Source organism: Dermacentor albipictus, chromosome 2 (assembly GCF_038994185.2).
Source record: "Dermacentor albipictus isolate Rhodes 1998 colony chromosome 2, USDA_Dalb.pri_finalv2, whole genome shotgun sequence".
In the NCBI taxonomy this organism is placed as follows: Eukaryota; Metazoa; Arthropoda; class Arachnida; order Ixodida; family Ixodidae; genus Dermacentor; species Dermacentor albipictus.
In genome coordinates, this window is record NC_091822.1 from 133,506,290 (window position 1) to 133,527,365 (window position 21,076).

A 21,076-nucleotide genomic window follows, 5' to 3' on the forward strand; every position below is an offset into this window, starting at 1 on the left:
GAGAAAGAGAGCGGAGGCGGAGTGTTGTTTATGATGGCGAGAAGCACAGATACATGATGTCTCTTATTTTTTTGTCTTTCCACCTTGAACTGCCAAGCTTTCGATATTGTTCGCTCCAGGCATTACGCATGTGTAATACTGTAGCGCTGTAGGAAGTGTTCCTTTCACTCTTCTCCGTGTAGCCTATATAGAAGCGACACATTTTGTAGTGTTTCTTGAAATAAACGTTTGAAGTTACTCGCAAGTTACTATGGGTGATAAGCTTTCGTACCTGCAAAAAAAAAAGATAAGCGCAGTGCGAAAGCTAATGTGCTGAAATTATTGTGTGTCGAAATGCGGAGCTTTAAGAATGTTAACAGGATAACATGTTATATTTCCCCAGTCATGTCTTCGTACAAAGTGTACGAAGAATTGCTGTAACTCAGTAGAAGGTTTCCTGAGTGCATTCGTTTACGCTTGTTTTGCTAGCTGCAGTGTCCCCCTCTGAAACTGTGCACCACTGTCTCACACTCAATGCCGTTCTAACTACCCAAACTCAAGCCTTGGTCACTTACCTGCGACTAGAACGGCCAAACCTGCCAATATAATGGTGTCCACGAACATTGCGTTGAAATTTGGAAAATAGAAGTGTTGCTTAAAAACTCTTCCACAAACGTGCAACGGCCCTCGCTTTTTGTTACACTGTCTGACGCACTGACGAATAAATACTCCACAGCGTGATGCACAAGTAGATGCGTCTGGTGCAAAGGCTAAAAGCTGATTGGGTAGCCCTTCCGTCACGTGGGGCTGACGTGATTCCTTGGAGATGGCTGACAATGTATAAAAGATTCACCGACTCCAAAGGCTAAGCCACCACACATTCGTGTCTGTGGGCTTTAAAGCATCGCACTACCTTTGCGAGAAGAAATGGGTCAAGTTGTCAGTATTGGATGCAACGTGTGTATATCCAGTGATCCTTGGCCCACATCTGTCGTAGACAAGCCGTTTCACGCAAGGAAAATAAAAGGCCGACCTTGGTCCACCTTTGTCTAAGCGCCAGCGAGGATGACGCGGTCTAACATTTGTAGACGCATTGGCCGTAGAAAAAAAATAATTTTCGTTAAAAAGTGACGTCAAGTCATCTGTTTTTTGGCAGGAGTCGGTTTCTCACACACATGAGGGTGTGTCAAGCTCGCACCTTTAGTGCTTGACACAAAGTTGCTTTTTTGACTTGATAAGCTTGGTTGCGTTTCTCAGACCACCAAATTAGATCTTTTTAACGGGATTCTTTAGTTCACATTGACACTTCGATGTTTAGAAGTATTAACACCGGAAGATTGCAAGTTCCGTCAGGTTTTCAAAGGGCAAGAAACAGACACAACCTACCGCAACTGCCTGCGAAACAGAACACCTTTGGCAGCAGCAGTTTTGTTCCGCATCGGAGACACACTTTTATTTGGGATTGTATCCACTGCACGAAACAATAAGAAAGAGTACTTGACAACCTATATCGCACTTCAATTGAGTAACTGATCTGTACGTTGAATGGAGCACAACCAAAGTATCATTTATAACGTTGCTTTGGTAATGTCGTGAATGCGCTTCCTGAAAACAAATAAAAACAACGGAAAAGAACGATGAAATGTACTGTGCAATATTTCTTAGCTTCAAAATAATATTAAATCAATTCTTATTTGTGTTTTTGTGTGTTCTGATAACCACATTTGTATTACCATGATCCGAATGACCAGAGTCTACTTTCGTTGATTCAATGATGTGGGAGAAATAATGGAAATCATTTATCAATAACGAGGCAGAACACTTGCGAGAAAAACAGGATACTAGCTGTTGCGAGTAGGTCACCTAACGCAGTCTGGTGATCCTTGCTCTAGTAGTGATAGGAGCTCCTGAAACACAGATTTTTTTCTTGCTTGTTATCTTTGAAAAAAAAACGACAATAACAATTGATAGATAAGGTGTCTACTTATCGCGCAGTGGAAATTAAATCTCAAATGCACAATATCGCAGTTGTTCGGCGGAAAACACCATGGAAATGCTCATAATGGTTTTCCATCTATGGCCACCTGTCTACTCATGTAATTCATCGCACGCAGCAGTATCACACTGTCTGCAACAGGCCGGTCTTAAATCTTCTGTTTACCTGCAGTTTTCTTTAGAATAACGGGTACCGCACTGCCAAAGAAATAGTCTTCGTAGAATTTCTTCCATTCAAGTGGATCGCAACATGTTGAATAACTAAGTTAACCTCCGTGTTCGGGTATCAGATCATTTAGTTTTTTACACCATTAGCATTACTTGACAACGTTAGGCACCTCCAGTCTATCTAGCCTCTTACGCTGATCTAGTGACCCAAGTTTTCTACGCTTGGGCCACTAGGTATTCGGGCCCTCGTGGCTGCTGTTCGACACTTGGGCCCTCGTGGCTGTTCCATCGTCACCATAACAGCATCGCCATTCGACTTTTATTGCCGTCTTATTGTCGTCTTATTGCCGTCTTATTGACTTCGTCGTTTTCTCGACGTGATTCCTTCTTCGTTATTCCATCATCGTCACTGCCTCGTGGTCACGCCATCATCTTCATGGCCCACTCTGGCCAGCAAGTGCAATAGCAAAATGGGCCAATCCCGGAGACAGTGCGTGTGTCGCATAAATAGCAGAAGCACTGGAAATCTCAGAATGACCTCTACAGATTCTAAATAAAGGTGTCTTCACCAATAGTGTGTGTTGCTACATCGCGTGAGTACTAGTGGACTTAACGCCGACAATCATCGTTAGATGGATTTCGTGGGAATTTTTCTGATTAAGGTCGCAAATTCAGGTGCGTTTATCGCCGACGTTCTGCCAACACAACCGTTATGAAGTCCAGAGTTTGACGAATATTCGTCTGTACAGGTAACACTGTGATGAAATAGTTGCGGTTGCTGGCCAAGTAGAGGTGAATAAACACTGAGACGTTTCGGAGCCCCGTACCAATTCCCTGTTCCCAGACTTGCTTAAAGAAAATGCACCATTTTGATGTGAAATGTTCCGCTCAATTTATGGCTAAGGAGAGCAGCTTTTAAATGAGGTACAATACGCTCATTTTATTGGTCCACTCAGTTACGGTAAAATAAATTACGGGGTCTAATGTCCTGACGCCGGCATTAGCGGGCTAAAAAGTGCGCTTTGCTGAAGAGTTCAAAGAAGTTTTGAGCACCTGAATTTATTTAATATGAACCTAGGTGTAGTTACTCCATTGTTCTTGCGCGCATTTTGATTTCCTCGAAATGTGGACGTCGTGGCTGGGAGCCGAACCCATGGCCTCGTGCTCACAGCGGAACGCCACAGTCACTGAGCCAACTACAAGAAAATAATATTTGAAGAAAGAAAGCAAGAAGACGTTTGACAGGCAACGCACATGCCCTCATTTATTTGCAATCTGTTGACACTGCCCACGCACACAGACGCCGATTAGGCTCCTAACCTGGAAAAAAAGAGAAACAAAGAAGTTTCGTTCACTCCTGACGCAGCTCCCCAGATGGTAGCGACCAAGAGGGGAGGTCGTACACGTGTAGAGAAAGTAAAACATTTCTACAACCACCAGCAGCACCACCACCTATTACTAATTCCTGCAGATCCCTACTCGCGATTAATGTCGACGTTAATGCGATGAGCCCGGAACCAATGTAGAGGCACATAATACTGCCTCCTCAGAGACGCTTCATGGATGAGGCGAGTACTGCAACCCGGCTCCTCTCTCGCGTTTTCATCTGGGAACGCTGCGCCATCCAACGCCGCCGCTACGAAGTCCGCACCTGGTGCGTGTGTGAATACATTGGAGAGTTTTACACGAGGGGACGAGCAATCACCTTGCGTACCCAAGAAATTAGGGCTGTGGCACTGCGCACGCACCGAACCCAAAGCGTGCTGGGTTCTTGGGGCGGCCGACTCGGAATGCACATCGCTGCCCCGAAAAGGTCTCGTTACTACCACTGTGCTGGCGCTGTGAACAAAAATTTTCCGGGGGCGAACTGAAACAAGAGTAGACAAGAATAGCCGAGACATGCATTCAATAAACAATGGGCGTTGAACACGCGACCGCCGTCGTATTCACCTATCTCGCGACAGCATTCTTCCTCCGGGAAGTGAAAGCGACGAACCGCCGATCGCGATGAACTCGGTCAAGATGCGCTTTCGCAGAGAACAAGCCGCACCAGAGGCCGAAATTTATGCCATGGCGGATTGCTTCAACTCGGCTTTAATCGCAGCCTATGCATATATGCGTTGTTTGCTTCGTGCCAACTAAGAGCTCCTGAGTGTAAATGAACTATCTTTCTACAAAAAATTACCTGTTTTATTGTCATTTGAAGGTTAGGTTTATGTTTCAGGAACACCAAACGCCACATGCGTAACTGTGTGGTCATATGTGACTACATGTCGACGGAGCTTCGAGTTAGTGTGACTTGCGTTTGGGGATGCAAACCAGTAAAGGTTTGGCTTGGCTACGGAACCACTGACCTACCCAAACGCCAGGAGGCTCCAACGTTTAAATATGCCCAAATCCTAAACTCTATTGTTTGAATAACTATGAGGCGGGGGAGCTGAAATCAGGGTAGAATGGGTAGAATCGTACCCATTCTGCACACCAGGGTGGCCGTCGGGCACGGCTGATGAGTTGGCGCGTCCTGGGCCAACCGCATGAGGCGGAACTGAACACAAACTGAACGCGCGTTTCGAACAACGATCTCCGATCGCGCCCAAGTTGAATTTTATATGATTTACTGTCATTGAAGAGTTAGACATATCGATCGACGCATACCGAGTTACCCAATTGGGAGCCAAGAAGATTCGTTGAAAATGGACACATACTCAGTGGCACATACCCATTGACACTAGTTTGTCCGGGAGCTGGTTCGAAACCGGGTTCCCTGAGCATAACAGCCCAATGCTCTGCTCATTACACCATAGACTACGCAGTGACGCAACTTGGCAGCGGAATGGTTAAAGACATCGACATACAATGAGGCAAACAGGTAAAACGCAGACGGGCACCGGAAAGTGCGTGAAGCATCCTAAGAATGCGAATATCATTAAAATAGTGATAGTCGTTTTAAACAACTCCCGAAATTAGTACAGTGCACCGTGTGACTCATTGCATCGCAAATATTGGACATAGCTTGTTTTGCTTTTTTCCCAATGGCAATCATTTAAATGAACTCGAAACATCTTATTGGGAAATATTGTGCAAGTACGTGATATTGACTGTAGTCTGGTGTAACATTTGTAAAATACCATTGTTTCTTCAGTGCAAGTAGTACATTGAAGGTTAGTAACATAGTCACGATTTCGCAAAAAAGGTGCACGTACATTGAGCCTCGGAGCACGAAAACGAATTTGAACTGTCTGAAAGTGGCAAGAACAGGAGGCAATACGATGACAGGGATATAAAGGAGCAGTGGAAATGTAGGATGTTTGTTATTTCTCGTTTGGTCTGCTGCTTAGACATTTATATACAGCGTAAAAATCAAGTTCGGGCAAATTATAGGTTTTTATGAACACAAACTTGGCTTATGTAAAATTGAAGAATGTACAGACACGAATGCACAAAAAACATGGCCGCGGATACCGTAATAGTTTCACAACGTTGCAGACGCACGAAGGACCTTGTGTCTTCAACGGGCCAGTAAATAAGTATATTTTTAATTAATATTTCAGTGTGTAGTATTCTGCGTTGCTGATTTATTTTGTGCCTAGGATTTAAAGAAACAATGTCTTTTATAATTTAGTATATTAGCCCAGGTGCACACGAGCCTTCCTACATTTTACTACGCGCCCCAAATTACGACAGAGGCGAAGGACTGTGAAATACTTGGACGATGTGAGGTTTTATTGCCGCGCTATGGAGAACTCTGCACATGAGTGTTTTTCTCATTGTGCTTCCATCGGAATGTGGCCACTATCAACCCACATCGTACTGATTCAACAGAACTCTGTAGACACAGTGGCGGCAGTAAATAAAGGGCAAACGAGAGGAAACAAAGCAGACGAACACAGCTCCTTGGTGGGTGCCATCGTCAGACGCTTCAGTTTTCAGAAGTTTTCAGAACCATCGCGACTTACCCTTCTGTGCAGATGGCACGGAGTTCCGTCTTTCTCAGTTTCGTAGCGCTCATTGTCTTTGTGGTTGTCACACGTGAACCGGCAATTTAAAACTGGTGGCACCTGCGAAATGGAATGAACCCAAAATAAAATTAAAGACAATTTCGACATATTTAATGCACATTAGAACACCACCAGTGGTACCACATAAAGACCGCGCCGATAGCCATATGCAGCACTTGAAGGCTAAACGATGCATTTAATGAGAACTATCAAATTGCCGTCGAACATCTGACGACCGAACACCCTATGGTCTTATAGCTGTATCTTGCACCGCAATTTTATTGCAATAGTAAATATATGGACACTCTAGACGCCTTTCTGCCGCCGCCGTCACAGTTGCCATCGCCGTGATGTTATATATAAAGTCCACTGGCGATAACATCGTCCCCGCGCGCAGTAAGCTCTATGTACGAGGGAAAGCATGAGAGGGTGAGCCGACGATAGTGGCTTAATCTCGCGTGCGCAGAGAGGAAAGCGCGTAGGAAGCGCGCCGTCTATCGTCACACACAAGACACTGAGGAGGGGAGGGGAGGGACGGGGAAAGGGGCGCTCTACTCCGGCGGCTGCTGTGTATGGCGCAGCCATGCTGCCTTTATCTTCACAGAGATCTGCGGTGGGGACTCAGACTAGGTGTCTAGGCGCACCGATGGCTGATAGCTTCGTGCGCGCTATATTCTCGTCGCTTAATTCGCGTTGAAGCGAGAGGTAGCACAAAGGTCAGTTCGCTCGCTCCTGCTGCCGCCCTTCCTCACTTCAGTGTTCCGACAGCGAGTTTACGCTGTCATCGAGTTACATGTGTTCATGCTTTTTGTGCGCACGCAACACCATGCTTGGGAATTTAGTTAGTAAGCGAATGTTTACAAGCTTATATGGCCGATAAAGCTACTATCCTTGCTTCTTGTAGCTGTCTACTAATTTGCTAACGCAATTAATGCTTCTCCTTTTGGGCTAAACTGCGACTTTTCTTAAATTCCTGAATACGTTTGCTAAAGCTTTAGCTGGGTCACAACGGCATACATATATAATGCCAACAAAAAATAACGCACAGGAAAGCATAGGGGAAATTCAAAATAATGAACAAAAGCGAAATGAAAGAGGACGAAAATATAACTTGCCGTCGTTGGGATCCTAGCCCACATTTCCGTATTCGAGATGCTCGTTCTACAAAATTAAGGAGAGCAAAATGGAAACCGAAAGGCTCGACTTTTGTTAATCATGGCCAAAAAAACACAACAAACAATGAAGCCAAGGAAAGCATCAAGGGAAATACTCGTGGCTGAAATTTAATTGTAGAAAATAATGAAATGAAAGTGGATCAAAGGTTGAATTGCCGCTGCCGACCGAGTGATAACGGTGGCCGTAGTGCAATCGGCAGCACGCATATGCGGAAGGTGTGGGTTTGGCTTCCACCTGAGGCAAGGTTGGTTTTCGTTTGTCTTTTCTTTATTATTTTATAGATTTCAGTTTCAAGAACAGCGAATTTGCCCGATGCTTTCATTGGCTTCATTGTCGTTGGCTTTATATGGTCATGATTAACAAATATCCAAACCCTCGGTTTCCCTTCTTCTCTCGTTCATTAAATATATATATATATATATATATATATATATATATATATATATATATATATACGGTTATTTGCAGTTACGAATTTAAGCACAGAAATAACAAATAAAGCAAAATGAAAGTTAATGAAAGAAAACTGGCCGCATGAGGGATAAGAGCCCACGACTTCGCATTACGCTTGCGATGCTCTTGCTGATTGACCTACCCTGGCACCGTTTCCCTTTATACTTTCCGGAGCATTTGTTTGTCTACTACAACCAAGCCTGATGATATTATTAGCCAGTGCCACCACTCAAGTATATGATAGCGAATACGGAACATGTTATATACCGCTGGCCTCACGTAATTCGCGAACTTTTTGCGTGAAAGCAACTGGTCAATAAACCCACGCGTGCTACCTGAAGGCATCGATGTTGTCGTACTCGAGATCCTTGCTATGTCACGATCGAGAAGAAAAGAAACCACGGGGCCCGATTTTTTATCCGTCTAATCATGCCATAAGGTAGCTTGTGTGTGCTTAATGACGAGTTACGTTTACGCAAAAAGTTCACGTACTACGTGACGCCTGCGGTGTAGGCATGTCACCTGTGATTATCTAAACAGCCTATTGGTCAGACAAATGAGCCCTTTTACGGCTTCTAGCACATTCAGGTAGGTAGACCACTTTGGCGAGTGTCAGAAGTAAAGTGTCCTCTAATTAGAACAGAGCAATTTGTCACGATGTTGACTGCTTTCTCTGTAGCTCTTAGTGTCGTGATTAATCGCAATCGCTTCCGTGGTTTTACCACGTGCACACCTGTACCCACGTGTATACGGTACAAAAAGAACGCGTTCTGTAGTCTGATTCACTCTGACGATGGCTGGTCCTCTGGCGGCACCATTAGTAAAATAGTTATTTTCTTGTTAAACGCAATGCCATCATCATCCCTCATCACACCTTTATGTCCCCGTTCCCCCTTCCCCTGTGCAGAGTAGCAGGCTAGAGCGCCTTAGCTCAGGCTGACCTCTCTGCCTTCTTTCGAAGAAATTATCTCTATCTATTCTTGTTAAACACCTTAATCGCCATTTCGTTAATTTATTCATTTATCTATCAATTTATTTATTTATTTATTTATTTATTTATTTATTTATTTATTTATTTATTTATATTCCGTTCTCGGTACGGATACTAACGAAAGCAGCTGTGCCGCATCGTAACTGCAGCTCTGCTATATTCTCAACCTTGAAGTTACTGCTGCCATATTCGACTGATTACTTTTCCTCACAGATCTCCAGCCAGCCTGCATTGCTTTATCCCACATACATTCTTTGCTGCATAAAGGAAGAGCCATATGACCGAACTCAAATTTGTCTGGCTTTCTCACTTACTGGTGGTTGTAACCTGCAAGGCTGTCCTTTGGTTTGCATCTCTGATAGCGATGGCTCGAGCTGAGATGCTTGCCCGGTCACACGTTGTTGCATTTCCGTCATTGGTTTGTGCACATTTTTGAAATATGATGGCATCGCAGTACTTTGGTTATGTATCGTAGCTGCTGACATCTTCCCAATGGGCAGAATGGTAGTGCTGGACGAGACGACGTCCGTGACATTGAAGATGCGACCACCAGGTGCCCTCAGAAAAGTTGTTATTGTGGTGGTGGTGTTTTTCCGCTCCAAAATTGGTTGCAGACCCGAAAGAGCAGCTCTAGCGTTCGCGAGGGCCTCTTCATCGCATTTGTGACCCTCAACAAACGAAGCTTTAGGTACCGTTTCTCTAGCAATGGGCTTGCTTGCAACAGCAGGTTCTCCCGTGAAAGAAGGAAGTAATTCTCTCGAAATAACTGCGCTTGGACTTGTCGCACTCACTCTGCCCAGGATCCTCAACAAAAGCATTTGCATCAACGCTGATGAGAAAGCATTGTTGCTTACTGTTGCATCGCGTTGTGCGGCAGGGACCGTTATTGAAGTCTTTCCACTGGGAGGCGCTAACGGAATTCCAATTGTTTTATTTTCTATAGTCGACGTTGTCATTAGAAGTTGGCCGACACCGACGTGCTGTGGCCACGCTTGATTCAACGTGACATGGCTTGCAGTTGTCGCATTAATCGTCATTAAAGTTGTAGGCCTTACTTTCAATACTGAACCACGCGTTTCGGAAATCGTCTGAGAAATAGATTTCCTAGTTGTTTTCTCTGAACCTGAGCGATTCTTTTTGGATGGTTCCTCAAGCGATGATTGCATTCTCGAAATATCAGACTCTCCTACTCGGTGTGGTGGTTGCTTTTCTGTTTCAGCTTTACTATCTGATGTCGCCGGAACCTTTCTAGGTGACTTTGCTGCAGGTCTGTGAATTGTTACTGGTTTCCCCTTCAAATCTGCACCACGCAAAACACTACCTGCCACTGAAGCAATACTATGGCTTCCAGAAGGCCCTTGCTTCTGCGACAGGCCTCCAGCTGGTTTCGGTTTGGTTGGGATTGATGGAACGGCACCTCCAAACAATCTTGTGAAATTGGTTACTACTTTTTCCGTGGTGTGCGTGGCTTCACCTGAGGTTACCCCTCCATGTGATGGCACAGATGGATTTCGTGGCACGGTGCCATGTGGAGAAATACTTGATTGCTTAGGTGGTAATGCTATACGTGGTACGCTTCCTTTCCTTTTGTGCTCAGGGCTATTCCAAGCTGTTTTCTGTGTTTGAACTGATTGCGAACTTCTAGAAACTGTTTTCGCCGCTGTTATTGTAGCCGTGGATGCTTTCATGGGTGGGGCTACTGCAGGCCTGTTAGTCGCTGCTGGTTTCACCCTGGTATGAGCACCCGGCTGCGCAGTACCCGCTGCTGTAACCATTCTGTTCAAAGGCGAAGGTCCTTGCTTCTGCGACAAGCCTGCAGCTGGTTTCGGTTTGGTTGGTATTGTTGGAACGGCGCCTCCAAACACTCTTGTGAAATTGGCTACTACTTTTTCCGTGATGTGCGTAGCTTCACCTGATGTCGCCCCTCCATGTGGTGGTACAAATGGATTTCGTGGCACAGTGCGATGTTGAGAAATACTTGATTGATTAGGTGGTAAGGCTATACGTGGTACGCTTCCTTTCCCTTTGTGCTCAGGGCTATTCGAAGCTGTCTTCTTTGTTTGAACTGATTGTGAACTTCTAGAAACTGTTTCCCCCGTTGTTATTGTAGCCGTCGATGCTTGCATGTGTGTGGCTGCTGCAGGCCTGTTAGTCGCTGCTAGTCTCACCCTGGTATGAGCACCCGGCTGCACCATACCCCCTGCTGTAACCGTTCTGTTCAAAGGAGAACGTCCTGGCTTCTGCGACAGGCCTGCAGCTGGTTTCGGTTCGGTTGGGATCGATGGAACGGCGCCTCCAAACACTCTTGTGAAATTGGTTACTTCTTTTACCGCGGTGTGTGTGGCTTCACCTGAGGTTACCCCTCCATGTGGTGGTACAGATGGATTTCGTGGCACGGTGCGATGTTGAGAAATACTTGATTGCTTAGGTGGTAATGCTATACGTGGTACGCTTCCTTTGCCTTTGTTGACAGGGTTATTCAAAGCTTTCTTTTTTATTTGAACTGTTTGCGAACTTCTAGAAACTATTTTCTCCGTTGTTATTGTAGCCGTGGATGCTCTCATGGGTGTGACTACTGCAGGCCTGCTAGTCGCTGCTGGTTTCACCCTGGTATGAGCACCTGGCTGCGCAGGACCCGCAGTTGTAACCATTCTGTTCGAAGGAGAACGTCCTTGCGTCTGCGACAGGCCTCTGGCTGGTTTCGGTTTGGTTGGAATCGATGGAACGGCGCCTCCAAACACTCTTTTCAAATTGGTTACTTCTTTTACCGTGGTGTGTGTGGCTTGACCTGAGGTTACCCCTCCATGTGGTGGCACAGATCGATTTCGTGGCACGCTGCCATGTGGAGAAATACTTGATTGCTTAGGTGGTAATGCTATACGTGGTACGCTTCCTTTCCTTTTGTGCTCAGGGCTATTCCAAGCTGTTTTCTGTGTTTGAACTGATTGCGAACTTCTAGAAACTGTTTTCGCCGTTGTTATTGTAGCCGTGGATAGTTTCACGGGTGTGGCTGCTTCAGGCCTGTTAATCGCTGGTGGTTTCACCCTGGTATGAGCACCCGGCTGCGCAGGACCCGCTGTTGTAACCATTCTGTTGAAAGGAGAATGTCCTTGCTTCTGCGACAGGCCTGCAGCTGGTTTCGGTTTGGTTGGTATTGATGGAACGGCACCTCCAAACACTCTTGTGAAATTGGTTACTATTTTTTCCGTGGTGTGCGTAGCTTCACCTGATGTTACCCCTCCATGTGGTGGTAAAGATGGATTTCGTGGCACGGTGCGATGTTGAGAAACACTTGATTGCTTAGGTGGTAATGCTATACGTGGTACGCTTCCTTTGCCTTTGTTGACAGGGCTATTGAGAGCTGTAGTGTTTGTTTGAATTGATTGCGAACTTCTAGAAACTCTTTTCTCTGTTTTTATTGTAGCCGTGGATGCTTTCATGGGTGTGGCTGCTTCAGGCCTTTTAGTCGTTGCTGGTTTCACCCTGGTATGAGCACCCGGCTGCGCAGTACCCGCTCTTGTAACCATTCTGTTCAAATCAGAAGGTGCTTGCTTCTGCGACAGGCCTGCAGCTGGTTTCGATTTGATTGGTATTGTTGGAACGGCGCCTTCAAAGACTCTTGTGAAATTCGCTACTACTTTTTCCGTGGAGTGTGTAGCTTCACCTGATGTTAATCCTCCATGTGGTGGTACAGATGGATTTCGTGGCACGGTGCGATGTTTAGAAATACTTGATTGCTTAGGTGGTAATGCTATACGTGGTACGCTTCCTTTCCTTTTGTGCTCAGGGCTATTCCAAGCTGTTTTCTCTGTTTGAGCTGATTGCGAACTTCTAGAAACTGTTTTCTCCGTTGTTATTATAGCTGTGGGTGCTTTCACGGGTGTGGCTGCTTCAGGCCTGTTAGTCGCTGCTGGCTTCACCCAGGTAGGAGCACCCGGCTGCACAGTACCCGCTGTTGTAACCATTCTGTTGAAATCAGAAGGTGCTTGCTTCTGCGACAGGCCTGCAGCTGGTGTCGGTTTGGTTGGTGTTGATGGAACGGCGCCTCCAAACCCTCTTGTGAAATTGGTTACCACTTTTACCGCGGTGTGTGTGGCTTCACCTGAGGTTACCCTTCCATGTGGTGGTAGAGATGGATTTCGTGGCACAGTGCGATGTGGAGAAATACTTGATTGCATAGGTGGTAATGCTATACGTGGTACGCTTCCTTTGCCTTTGTTGACAGGCTTATTCAAAGCTATCTTCTTTGTTTGAACTGAATGCGAACTTCTAGAAACTGTTTTCTCCGTTGTTATTGTAGCCGTGGATGCTTTCATGGGTGTGGCTACTTCAGGCCTGATAGTCACTGCTGGTTTTAAGCTGGTATGAGCACCCGGCGGCGCAGAACCCTCTGCTGTAACCATTACGTTCCAATTAGAAGGTGCTTGCTTCTGCGACAGGCCTGCAGCTGGTTTCGGTTGTGTTGGTATTGATGGAACGGCACCTCCAAACACTCTTGTGAAATTGGTTACTATTTTTTCCGTGGTGTGCGTAGCTTCACCTGATGTTACCCCTCCATGTGGTGGTACAGATGGATTTCGCGGCACGGTGCGATGTTGAGAAACACTTGATTGCTTAGGTGGTAATGCTATACGTGGTACGCTTCCTTTGCCTTTGTTGACAGGGCTATTGAAAGCTGTATTGTTTGTTTGAACTGATTGCGAACTTCTGGAAACTCTTTTCTCCGTTTTTATTGTAGCCGTGGATGCTTCCATGGGTGTGGCTGCTTCAGGCCTTTTAGTCGCTGCTGGTTTCACCCTGGTATGAGCACCCGGCTGCACAGTACCCGCTGTTGTAACCATTCTGTTCAAATCAGAAGGTGCTTGCTTCTGCGACAGGCCTGCAGCTGGTTTCGGTTTGGTTGGTATTGATGGAACGGCGCCTCCAAACACTCTTGTGAAATTGGTTACTACTTTTACCGCGGTGTGTGTGGCTTCACCTGAGGTTACCCCTCCATGTGGTGGTGCAGATGGATTGCGTGGCACGGTGCGATGTGGAGAAATACTTGATTGCTTAGGTGGTAATGCTATACGTGGTACGCTTCCTTTGCCTTTGTTGACAGGGTTATTCAAAGCTGTCTTCTTTGTTTGAACTGATTGCAAACTTCTAGAAACTGTTTTCTCCGTTGTTATTGTAGCCGTGGATGCTCTCATGGGTGCGGCTACTGCAGGCCTTTTAGTCGCTGCTGGTTTCACCCTGGTATGAGCACCCGGCTGCACAGTACCCACTGTTGTAACCGTTCTGTTCAAATCAGAAGGTGCTTGCTTCTGCGACAGGCCTGCAGCTGGTTTCGGTTTCGTTGGTATTGATGGAACGGCGCCTCCAAACCCTCTTGTGAAATTGGTTACCACTTTTACCGCGGTGTGTGTGGCTTCACCTGAGGTTACCCCTCCATGTGGTGGTACAGATGGATTTGGTGGCATGGTGCGATGTGGAGAAATACTTGATTGCATTGGTGGTGATGCTATACGTGGTATGCTGCCTTTGACTTTGTTGACAGGGTTATTCAAAGCTGTCTTCTTTGTTTGAACTGATTGCGAACTTCTAGAAACTGTTTTCTCCGTTGTTCTTGTAGCCTTGGATGCTTTCGCGGGTGGGGCTACTGCAGACCTGTTAGTCGCTGCTGATTTCACCGTGGTATGAGCACCCGGCTGCACAGTACCCGCTGTTGTAACCATTCTGTTGAAATCAGAAGGTGCTTGCTTCTGCGACAGGCCTGCAGCTGGTTTCGGTTTTGTTGGTGTTGATGGAACGGCGCCTCCAAACCCTCTTGTGAAATTGGTTACCACTTTTACCACGGTGTGTGTGGCTTCACCTGAGGTTACCCTTCCACGTGGTGGTACAGATGGATTTCGTGGCACAGTGCGATGTGGAGAAATACTTGATTGCATAGGTGGTAATGCTATACGTGGTATGCTTCCTTTGACTTTGTTGACAGGGTTATTCAAAGCTGTCTTCTTTGTTTGAACTGATTGCGAACTTCTAGAAACTGTTTTCTCCGTTGTTATTGTAGCCGTGGATGCTTTCATGGGTGTGGCTACTTCAGCCCTGTTAGTCACTGCTGGTTTTAACCTGGTATGAGCACCCGGTGGCGCAGAACCCTCTGCTGTAACCATTATGTTCCAATCAGAAGGTGCTTGCTTCTGCGACAGGCCTGCAGCTGGTTTCGGTTTGGTTGGTATTGATGGAACGGCACCTCCAAACACTCTTGTGAAATTGGTTACTATTTTTTCCGTGGTGTGCGTAGCTTCACCTGATGTTACCCCTCCATGTGGTGGTACAGATGGATTTCGTGGCACGGTGCGATGTTGAGAAACACTTGATTGCTTAGGTGGTAATGCTATACGTGGTACGCTTCCTTTGCCTTTGTTGACAGGGCTATTGAAAGCTGTATTGTTTGTTTGAACTGATTGCGAACTTCTAGAAACTCTTTTCTCCGTTTTTATTGTAGCCGTGGATGCTTTCATGGGTGTGGCTGCTTCAGGCCTTTTAGTCGCTGCTGGTTTCACCCTGGTATGAGCACCCGTCTGCACAGTACCCGCTGTTGTAACCATTCTGTTCAAATCAGAAGGTGCTTGCTTCTGCGACAGGCCTGCAGCTTGTTTCGGTTTAGTTGGTATTGATGGAACGGTGCCTCCAAACACTCTTGTGAAATTGGTTACTACATTTACCGCGGTGTGTGTGGCTTCACCTGAGGTTACCCCTCCATGTGGTCGTGCAGATGGATTGCGTGGCACGGTGCGATGTGGAGAAATACGTGATTGCTTAGGTGGTAATGCTATACGTGGTACGCTTCCTTTGCCTTTGTTGATAGGGTTATTCAAAGCTGTCTTCTTTGTTTGAACTGATTGCGAACTTCTAGAAGCTGTTTTCTCCGTTGTTATTGTAGCCGTGGATGCTTTCATGGGTGTGGCTACTGCAGGCCTGTTAGTCACTGCTGATTTCAACCTGGTATGAGCACCCGGCTTTGTAGTACCTGCCGCTGTAACCATTCTGTTCAAATCAGAAGGTGCTTGCTTCTGCAACAGGCCTCCGGCTGGTTTGGGTTTTGCTGGCATTGATGGAACGGCGCCTTCAAGCACTCTTGTGTAATTAGTTACTACTTTTTCCGTGGTGTGTGAAGCTTCACCTGATGTGACCACTCTTTTTGGTTGTACCGATGGATTTCGTGGCACGGTGCGAGGCTCAAATATACTTGATTGCTTAGGTGGGAATGGTATTCGTGGTACGCTTTCTTTGCCCGTGTTGACAGGCCTCTTCAAAGCTCTCTTGTTTGTTTGGATTGATTGCGAACTTCTAGACAGCGTTTTCACCGTTGTTGCGGTAGCCGGGATCACCTTTATAGGAGTCGCTGTTTCAGGCCTCTGAGTTGCGGCTGTTTTCATCCTGGTATGAGCACCCGGCTGCGCAGTACCCACTGCTGCAACTATTCTGTTCAAATCAGAAGTCGCTGGCTTCTTAGGCAGGCCTCCATCTGTTGTCGGTTTGGCTACTATTGAAGGACCTGCGGCACCAAGTACTGTTGTGACATTGGTTACTACTTTTTCCATTGTAGCTTCACCAGTTGTTAGCCCTCTGCTAGTTGGTGCCGATGGTTTTTGTGGCACGGTGCCTGGTTCATAAATACTTGATTTCTTAGGGGTTAATGCTACACCTGGTATGCTTGCTTTGCCCGAGTTGAGAGGAATATCTAGCGTTGTCTTGTTTATATGAACTGATTGCGAACTTGTTGACACGGTTTTCACCGTTGTTGGTGTAGGCGCTGGTACCTTTCTGGGTGTCTCAGCTGCAGGCCTTTGAGTTGCTGGTGTTTTCGCCTTGGTATCACTACCCGGCTGTACAGTACCTGCAGCTGTTAGCGTTCCATTAAAATCAGGAAGTGATTGGGCCGGCGAAATTCCTCCAGTGTACTTCTGTTTTGTTGGTACTGAAGGAACAGCGGCTATGCGTACTCTTGTAACATTTTTCACTACTTTTTCAGTGGTGTGCGTAGTTCCCCCTGAGGTTACCGCGCCATTTGTTGGTACATATGGCTTTTGTGGCACAATGCCAGCCATTGAAATGTTTGTTTGCTTAGGTAGTGCGGCTCGACGTGGTGCGCTTCCTTGGTTTTTTTTTAGAGCATTATTTACGCTTGTCTTGTTTGCTTTAAGTGATTGCGAACTTCTAGAAATTGTTTTCGCCATTGTCATTGTACTCGCCGATACCTTTTTCGGTGTTACTTTTGCAGGACGGTAACTTGCTGCTGCTTTGGTTTTGTTACCAACACTCATCACCACATAGCCGGCTGCTGTAACCGTTCTATTAAAATCAGAATGTGAGTGCTTCGCACGAAGTCCTCCAGCTTCCTTTTGTTTAGTTATTACTGAAGGGACGGTGGCTTCATGTATTCTTGTAATATTCGTCCCTACTTTTTTAGTTGTGTGCGAAGCCCCACCGAATGTTACCTGAGAATGCTTTGCTGAAGAGTGCTTTTGTGGCAAAGTGCCAGGTTGAGGAGTGATTATTTGCCTATGTGGTAAGGTTCCACGTGATTGGCTTATTTGGCCTGTGTTAAGACGGCCATTAACCATTGCGTTATTTATTTGAACTGACTGCGAACTTCTCAAACGTGTTTTCGTCGTTGTCTCTATCGTGGCAGGTGCCTTTTTTGGTATGTTTGCTGGAAGCCTCTTCGTTGCTGTTGATGTCGCCTTCGTATCAGCACGTTCCAGCACAGTATCCGTTATTCTATACGTTGCGTTGAATCCAGCGTGGGATTGCCTGTGCGAAGGTCCTCCAGCAGGCTTAGGTATACTTGGTAGCGAACTAACGACTGCTCCATGTGCTCTTGTATCATTTGTTACTATTTTGCTTGTTCTTTTTTTATTTGCGTTCGTTATGTCTGTGCGCCTGATATGTGAGGCACCCAATGTTGCCCCTTCTCTGGTTGTTGATGGATGTATTCTTGCCTGATGAACTTCCCAAGCGTTCTTCTCTGTCTCTCTTGTTGCCGTAGATGGTATCTGTGGTGCAGTGCCAGTTTCGTAACTCACAGCTGGTTTAGCGGGTACGATTGGACATGGCGCGGTTTGTGCTTGGGTGGATCTTACAGGTGAATTTGAGTTTTTCTTCTTTCCCTTTACTGGTTGTTGGTTGCTGTGGAAGTTTAGGTCGTGATGTTTGGATTTTTTTATCACTTCTTGGTTTGCGGAGTGAAGTCGCACCTGTTGCAGTGTTGCAAACGACCTTTCGATATTTTGGTTAGGGCCAAGCACGGCACTTGCTAAAGCCCTTTCTTTTCTGGGAATATGTGGCTTCGTTTCCAATGTTCCTGGTGCTTTTACAGTTGGCACTGATTTGAAAATAGCGGGGCCATCCGAGAATGTTCCACTTGTACCCACGTTTGTTCGTTTGACTTGATGTATAGTGCGTGGTGCGTTGTTCGCGTCGCTTGCTTGAACTGATGGTGCAAGATTCATTTCAGCTGCATTCACTGGTCTGTTACTTATCAATGTTGAGGCCATCTGCGCTGTTGTCACGTAAGCATTTCCGGGTGCCTTAGGCGGTAGACTTCCAGTAGAAAATTGTTTTTTCTTGTTTTTATGTTTCTTTGATTCTGCAGTGAAATGCGGCTGCCGCGTTGTCTTCTCATTGGTCTCTTTATTTAACAGGAACGACTTCTTTGATGGCGCCCTCATGGCATCCATTGTAGATACGTTCCGAGTATATTTAGAATGTTGTACCGTCTGTAAATTAGTGATTTTCGCTGGTGGAGCCACTGCAGGTCTCTGAACTGCTCCATGACTTGCAAGAAATGGCGGCTTGTTTAGCAAGGTTCCGCTAGTTGTCTGCAAAATCCCCTTGTTGAGAACGACTGTAGGAGACGTATTTTGTCCGTAAGCTTCTCTCTGTGGCGTTTGTAGTATGCCAGGTCTTTTTCCTGTTCCTAGTACCATAAATGTTTGCGGGCGTTCCGGCTTCGCTGTAATAGATGTCTTTGTATATTTCGCATGAGGGCTACGCTTGTCAGGGAACGCGTTCTTGATAACTACTTTACTTTTGGAGTGAATTTCATGATGAACTGCAGTACTGGTTGAGGTTGATGGTTCTTGTGGCAGTATATTAAACGGAGGTGTCGACTGCTGATAGCCGGGATGTACTGTACCAGGTGTCTTGCCTCCAAGAGTTCCCATAGTACGCACGACTGGCAGCGTTACAAGCTTTCTCCCAGTCAGCTGCGTCGTAGGCCTTAATGACGTTCCAAGCGGGGTTTCCACATGGGGCTTTTTAAGCCACATAGAAGGTATATGTAGTTCCAATCTTTTCTCCTTACTGACGGCTTGGCTAGCAGGAAGCGTTTGTTGGCTCATCACCACTCTGGTACTTTCGGCACTCTTTTGCGTTTCCAATGGCGAGATTCTATAGAATTTACTAGGAAGGACTACACGAGATGTACTGACGCCGTTAACGTTCTTAGTGTTCGGTAGCGGGAGCCCTGCAGTTCCTTTCTCGGCGCCTGACCACAACATTGTTGGTCGCTCTGTCGGCACTATTTCCGCAAATGATCGTGAAAATGGCGGGCGAAGAAATCGTGCTTGTGACATTGTCCTTGCAATAATCTTATTAGTTGGCTCGGGCTTCGGAGATTCAGAGCTTTGGAGATTCGTTGTTGCCTCTTGATTAATCCGTGTAGTTTTCGACAGTGTTATTGCCTCCTTCGCTGTACTATAGCCTTGTGCTGTCAACAAGGGATTTCTCATGTTTACCATATTCCCCTGCTCAACTGGACTAAGGCCAACATGCTGCTTAGCTGCGCCTCTGCCTGTCAAAATTTGTTGCTTTTCTGGCACGCTTTCGAATGGCATCGTTGCACGAGACAAAGTAGGCACCACTGCATGGGATACGTTACGTTGTAGGGTACTTCCGTTTTGGAGGGGTAGAAGTGTTCCAATGTCTGGCACGGCACGTCGTACTCTTACATTGAATGAACGTCTTGACTTTCTCGTGGAAGCCGCACCCATGAAATAAGCGTCGGGCACTTTTCCAGGAATTTCAGCTTCAGATGACGGTTGCACTCCATATGGCGTGCCGCCTCTGTGACTTTCCAGATTTTGTGGTATTTGTGGACTTTGAACATATCTCGGCACTTCTTGCAGCATATCTGCAGATGCCTTTGTAGAATGTTTGGCAGGGAAGCGCATACTTGCTCTAGTCTTTTCAAATATTGCTATGTTTCTCGGCACCGCTCTTGCTTCTTCAGATATTCCAGGACCCGTAGCAATTAATGTATTTGATGATTGCTTTGGAATTTGGACAGCATGTACCTGTTCAGTAGGGAGTGCAGCATATGGCTGCATAGCCACGGCGCTGCTAGTCACAACTCCTGGTTTCTGGGACACTGTTCCAGTGAGTATATTTTCTTGCGCTGCTGTTGGAAAGACGCTACGTGACGCATAATCTTGAGGGGCGCCTCCTGTTAGTGATGAGGGAGGAGTTACAAGTAGGTCGTCTGTTCCCGGGCCTGTAAAGGTTTTTGGGCTTTGCATGTTGGGGACGGAAAGAACCGGTTTTAATCTTCTGCCGTTGGACGATACCTGAAACACCATTTTCTGTGTTCTAGCTTCTCTTGAAGTGGGCACTGCGCGTAATTTATCTGCAGCACGTATTGTCATATACAGTGGTGACCTTTGTGATGCCGCTCCATAATATGGCCATGTGGAACGCGTACCCGGTGGCACTACATACGGTACTTCGGTATTATGGGTAAAGTTAGCATATACGAACGGCAGCATACTACGTGCAGGAGTGATTCCTCCTCTTTCACCAAGAAAGAGCGTTGATTCCTTTCGAAATGCCCGTGCATGACTGATTGTAGGCTGCCTAGATAGAACTTGCGAATATGGGGCTGCCTTCTCAATAGGCATTTTCTCCATTGTCGTTTCTTTCACTGGTAGCCAACCTGCAGATGCGGATGTAGTAACAGGTATAGTAGTCCCGGTATTGATCATTTGATGTAGCTTCGCAGGGCGAACTACACGCGGCTGCCTAGAAGCTGTAGTGTTTGTCAAGAGTACGTGCTTTAGCGGCACTGTTCCATAGTCTACACGTGTCTGTGATGCAGTTATAGAGGCACGTGGAATATAATCTTGTTTAGCATTCCTAGTTTGTAAGAGCGGAGGCATTCCACGTACGTTGCCTCTTCCTGGTGCTCTAAACGTTTGGGTACTGGGCACCTTTATGCTTGAAGGTGCAGCTATAAATGTTTTGTCGGTGTACCGCACTTCTGACATCGACT

The 21,076-nt window shown here is 46.3% G+C and overlaps 2 protein-coding genes across 3 annotated transcripts in view; both read right to left on the bottom strand.

Moving 5' to 3' along the window:
* Window positions 1-730, bottom strand: part of LOC135917942 (uncharacterized) — a 43,007-nt gene extending 42,277 nt beyond the window's left edge. The window contains exon 1 of one of the 2 annotated variants that reach the window (XM_065451587.2): window positions 555-730. In XM_065451587.2, the coding sequence (XP_065307659.1) occupies window positions 555-603 (49 nt within the window). In that variant the 5' untranslated portion in view covers window positions 604-730. The remainder of the gene's footprint in view (window positions 1-554) is intronic. The other variant, XM_065451582.1, reaches the window with a different exon arrangement.
* A 2,657-nt stretch (window positions 731-3,387) lies between these two features.
* LOC135917952 (mucin-5AC-like) lies at window positions 3,388-20,291 on the bottom strand. Its single transcript, XM_065451599.1, has 3 exons — window positions 9,075-20,291; window positions 6,099-6,200; window positions 3,388-3,462 (listed from the first exon to the last, which is right to left on the bottom strand). Exons 1-3 carry the CDS (start codon window positions 20,136-20,138, stop codon window positions 3,403-3,405), a joined length of 11,226 nt encoding a protein of 3,741 aa, XP_065307671.1. The 5' UTR covers window positions 20,139-20,291; the 3' UTR covers window positions 3,388-3,402.
* Window positions 20,292-21,076: the final 785 nt, after the last annotated feature.

Coding starts and splice junctions, on each gene's coding strand:
- LOC135917952 (XM_065451599.1), bottom strand. CDS start 20,138: ATGCAGCCATATGCTGCACTCCCTACTGAACAGGTACATGCTGTCCAA. Junction 6,201..9,074: donor CTTGCAGGTTACAACCACCA/GTAAGTGAGAAA, acceptor TCCATTTCGCAG/GTGCCACCAGTTTTAAATTG. Junction 3,463..6,098: donor CGTGCCATCTGCACAGAAGG/GTAAGTCGCGAT, acceptor CTTTTTTTCCAG/GTTAGGAGCCTAATCGGCGT.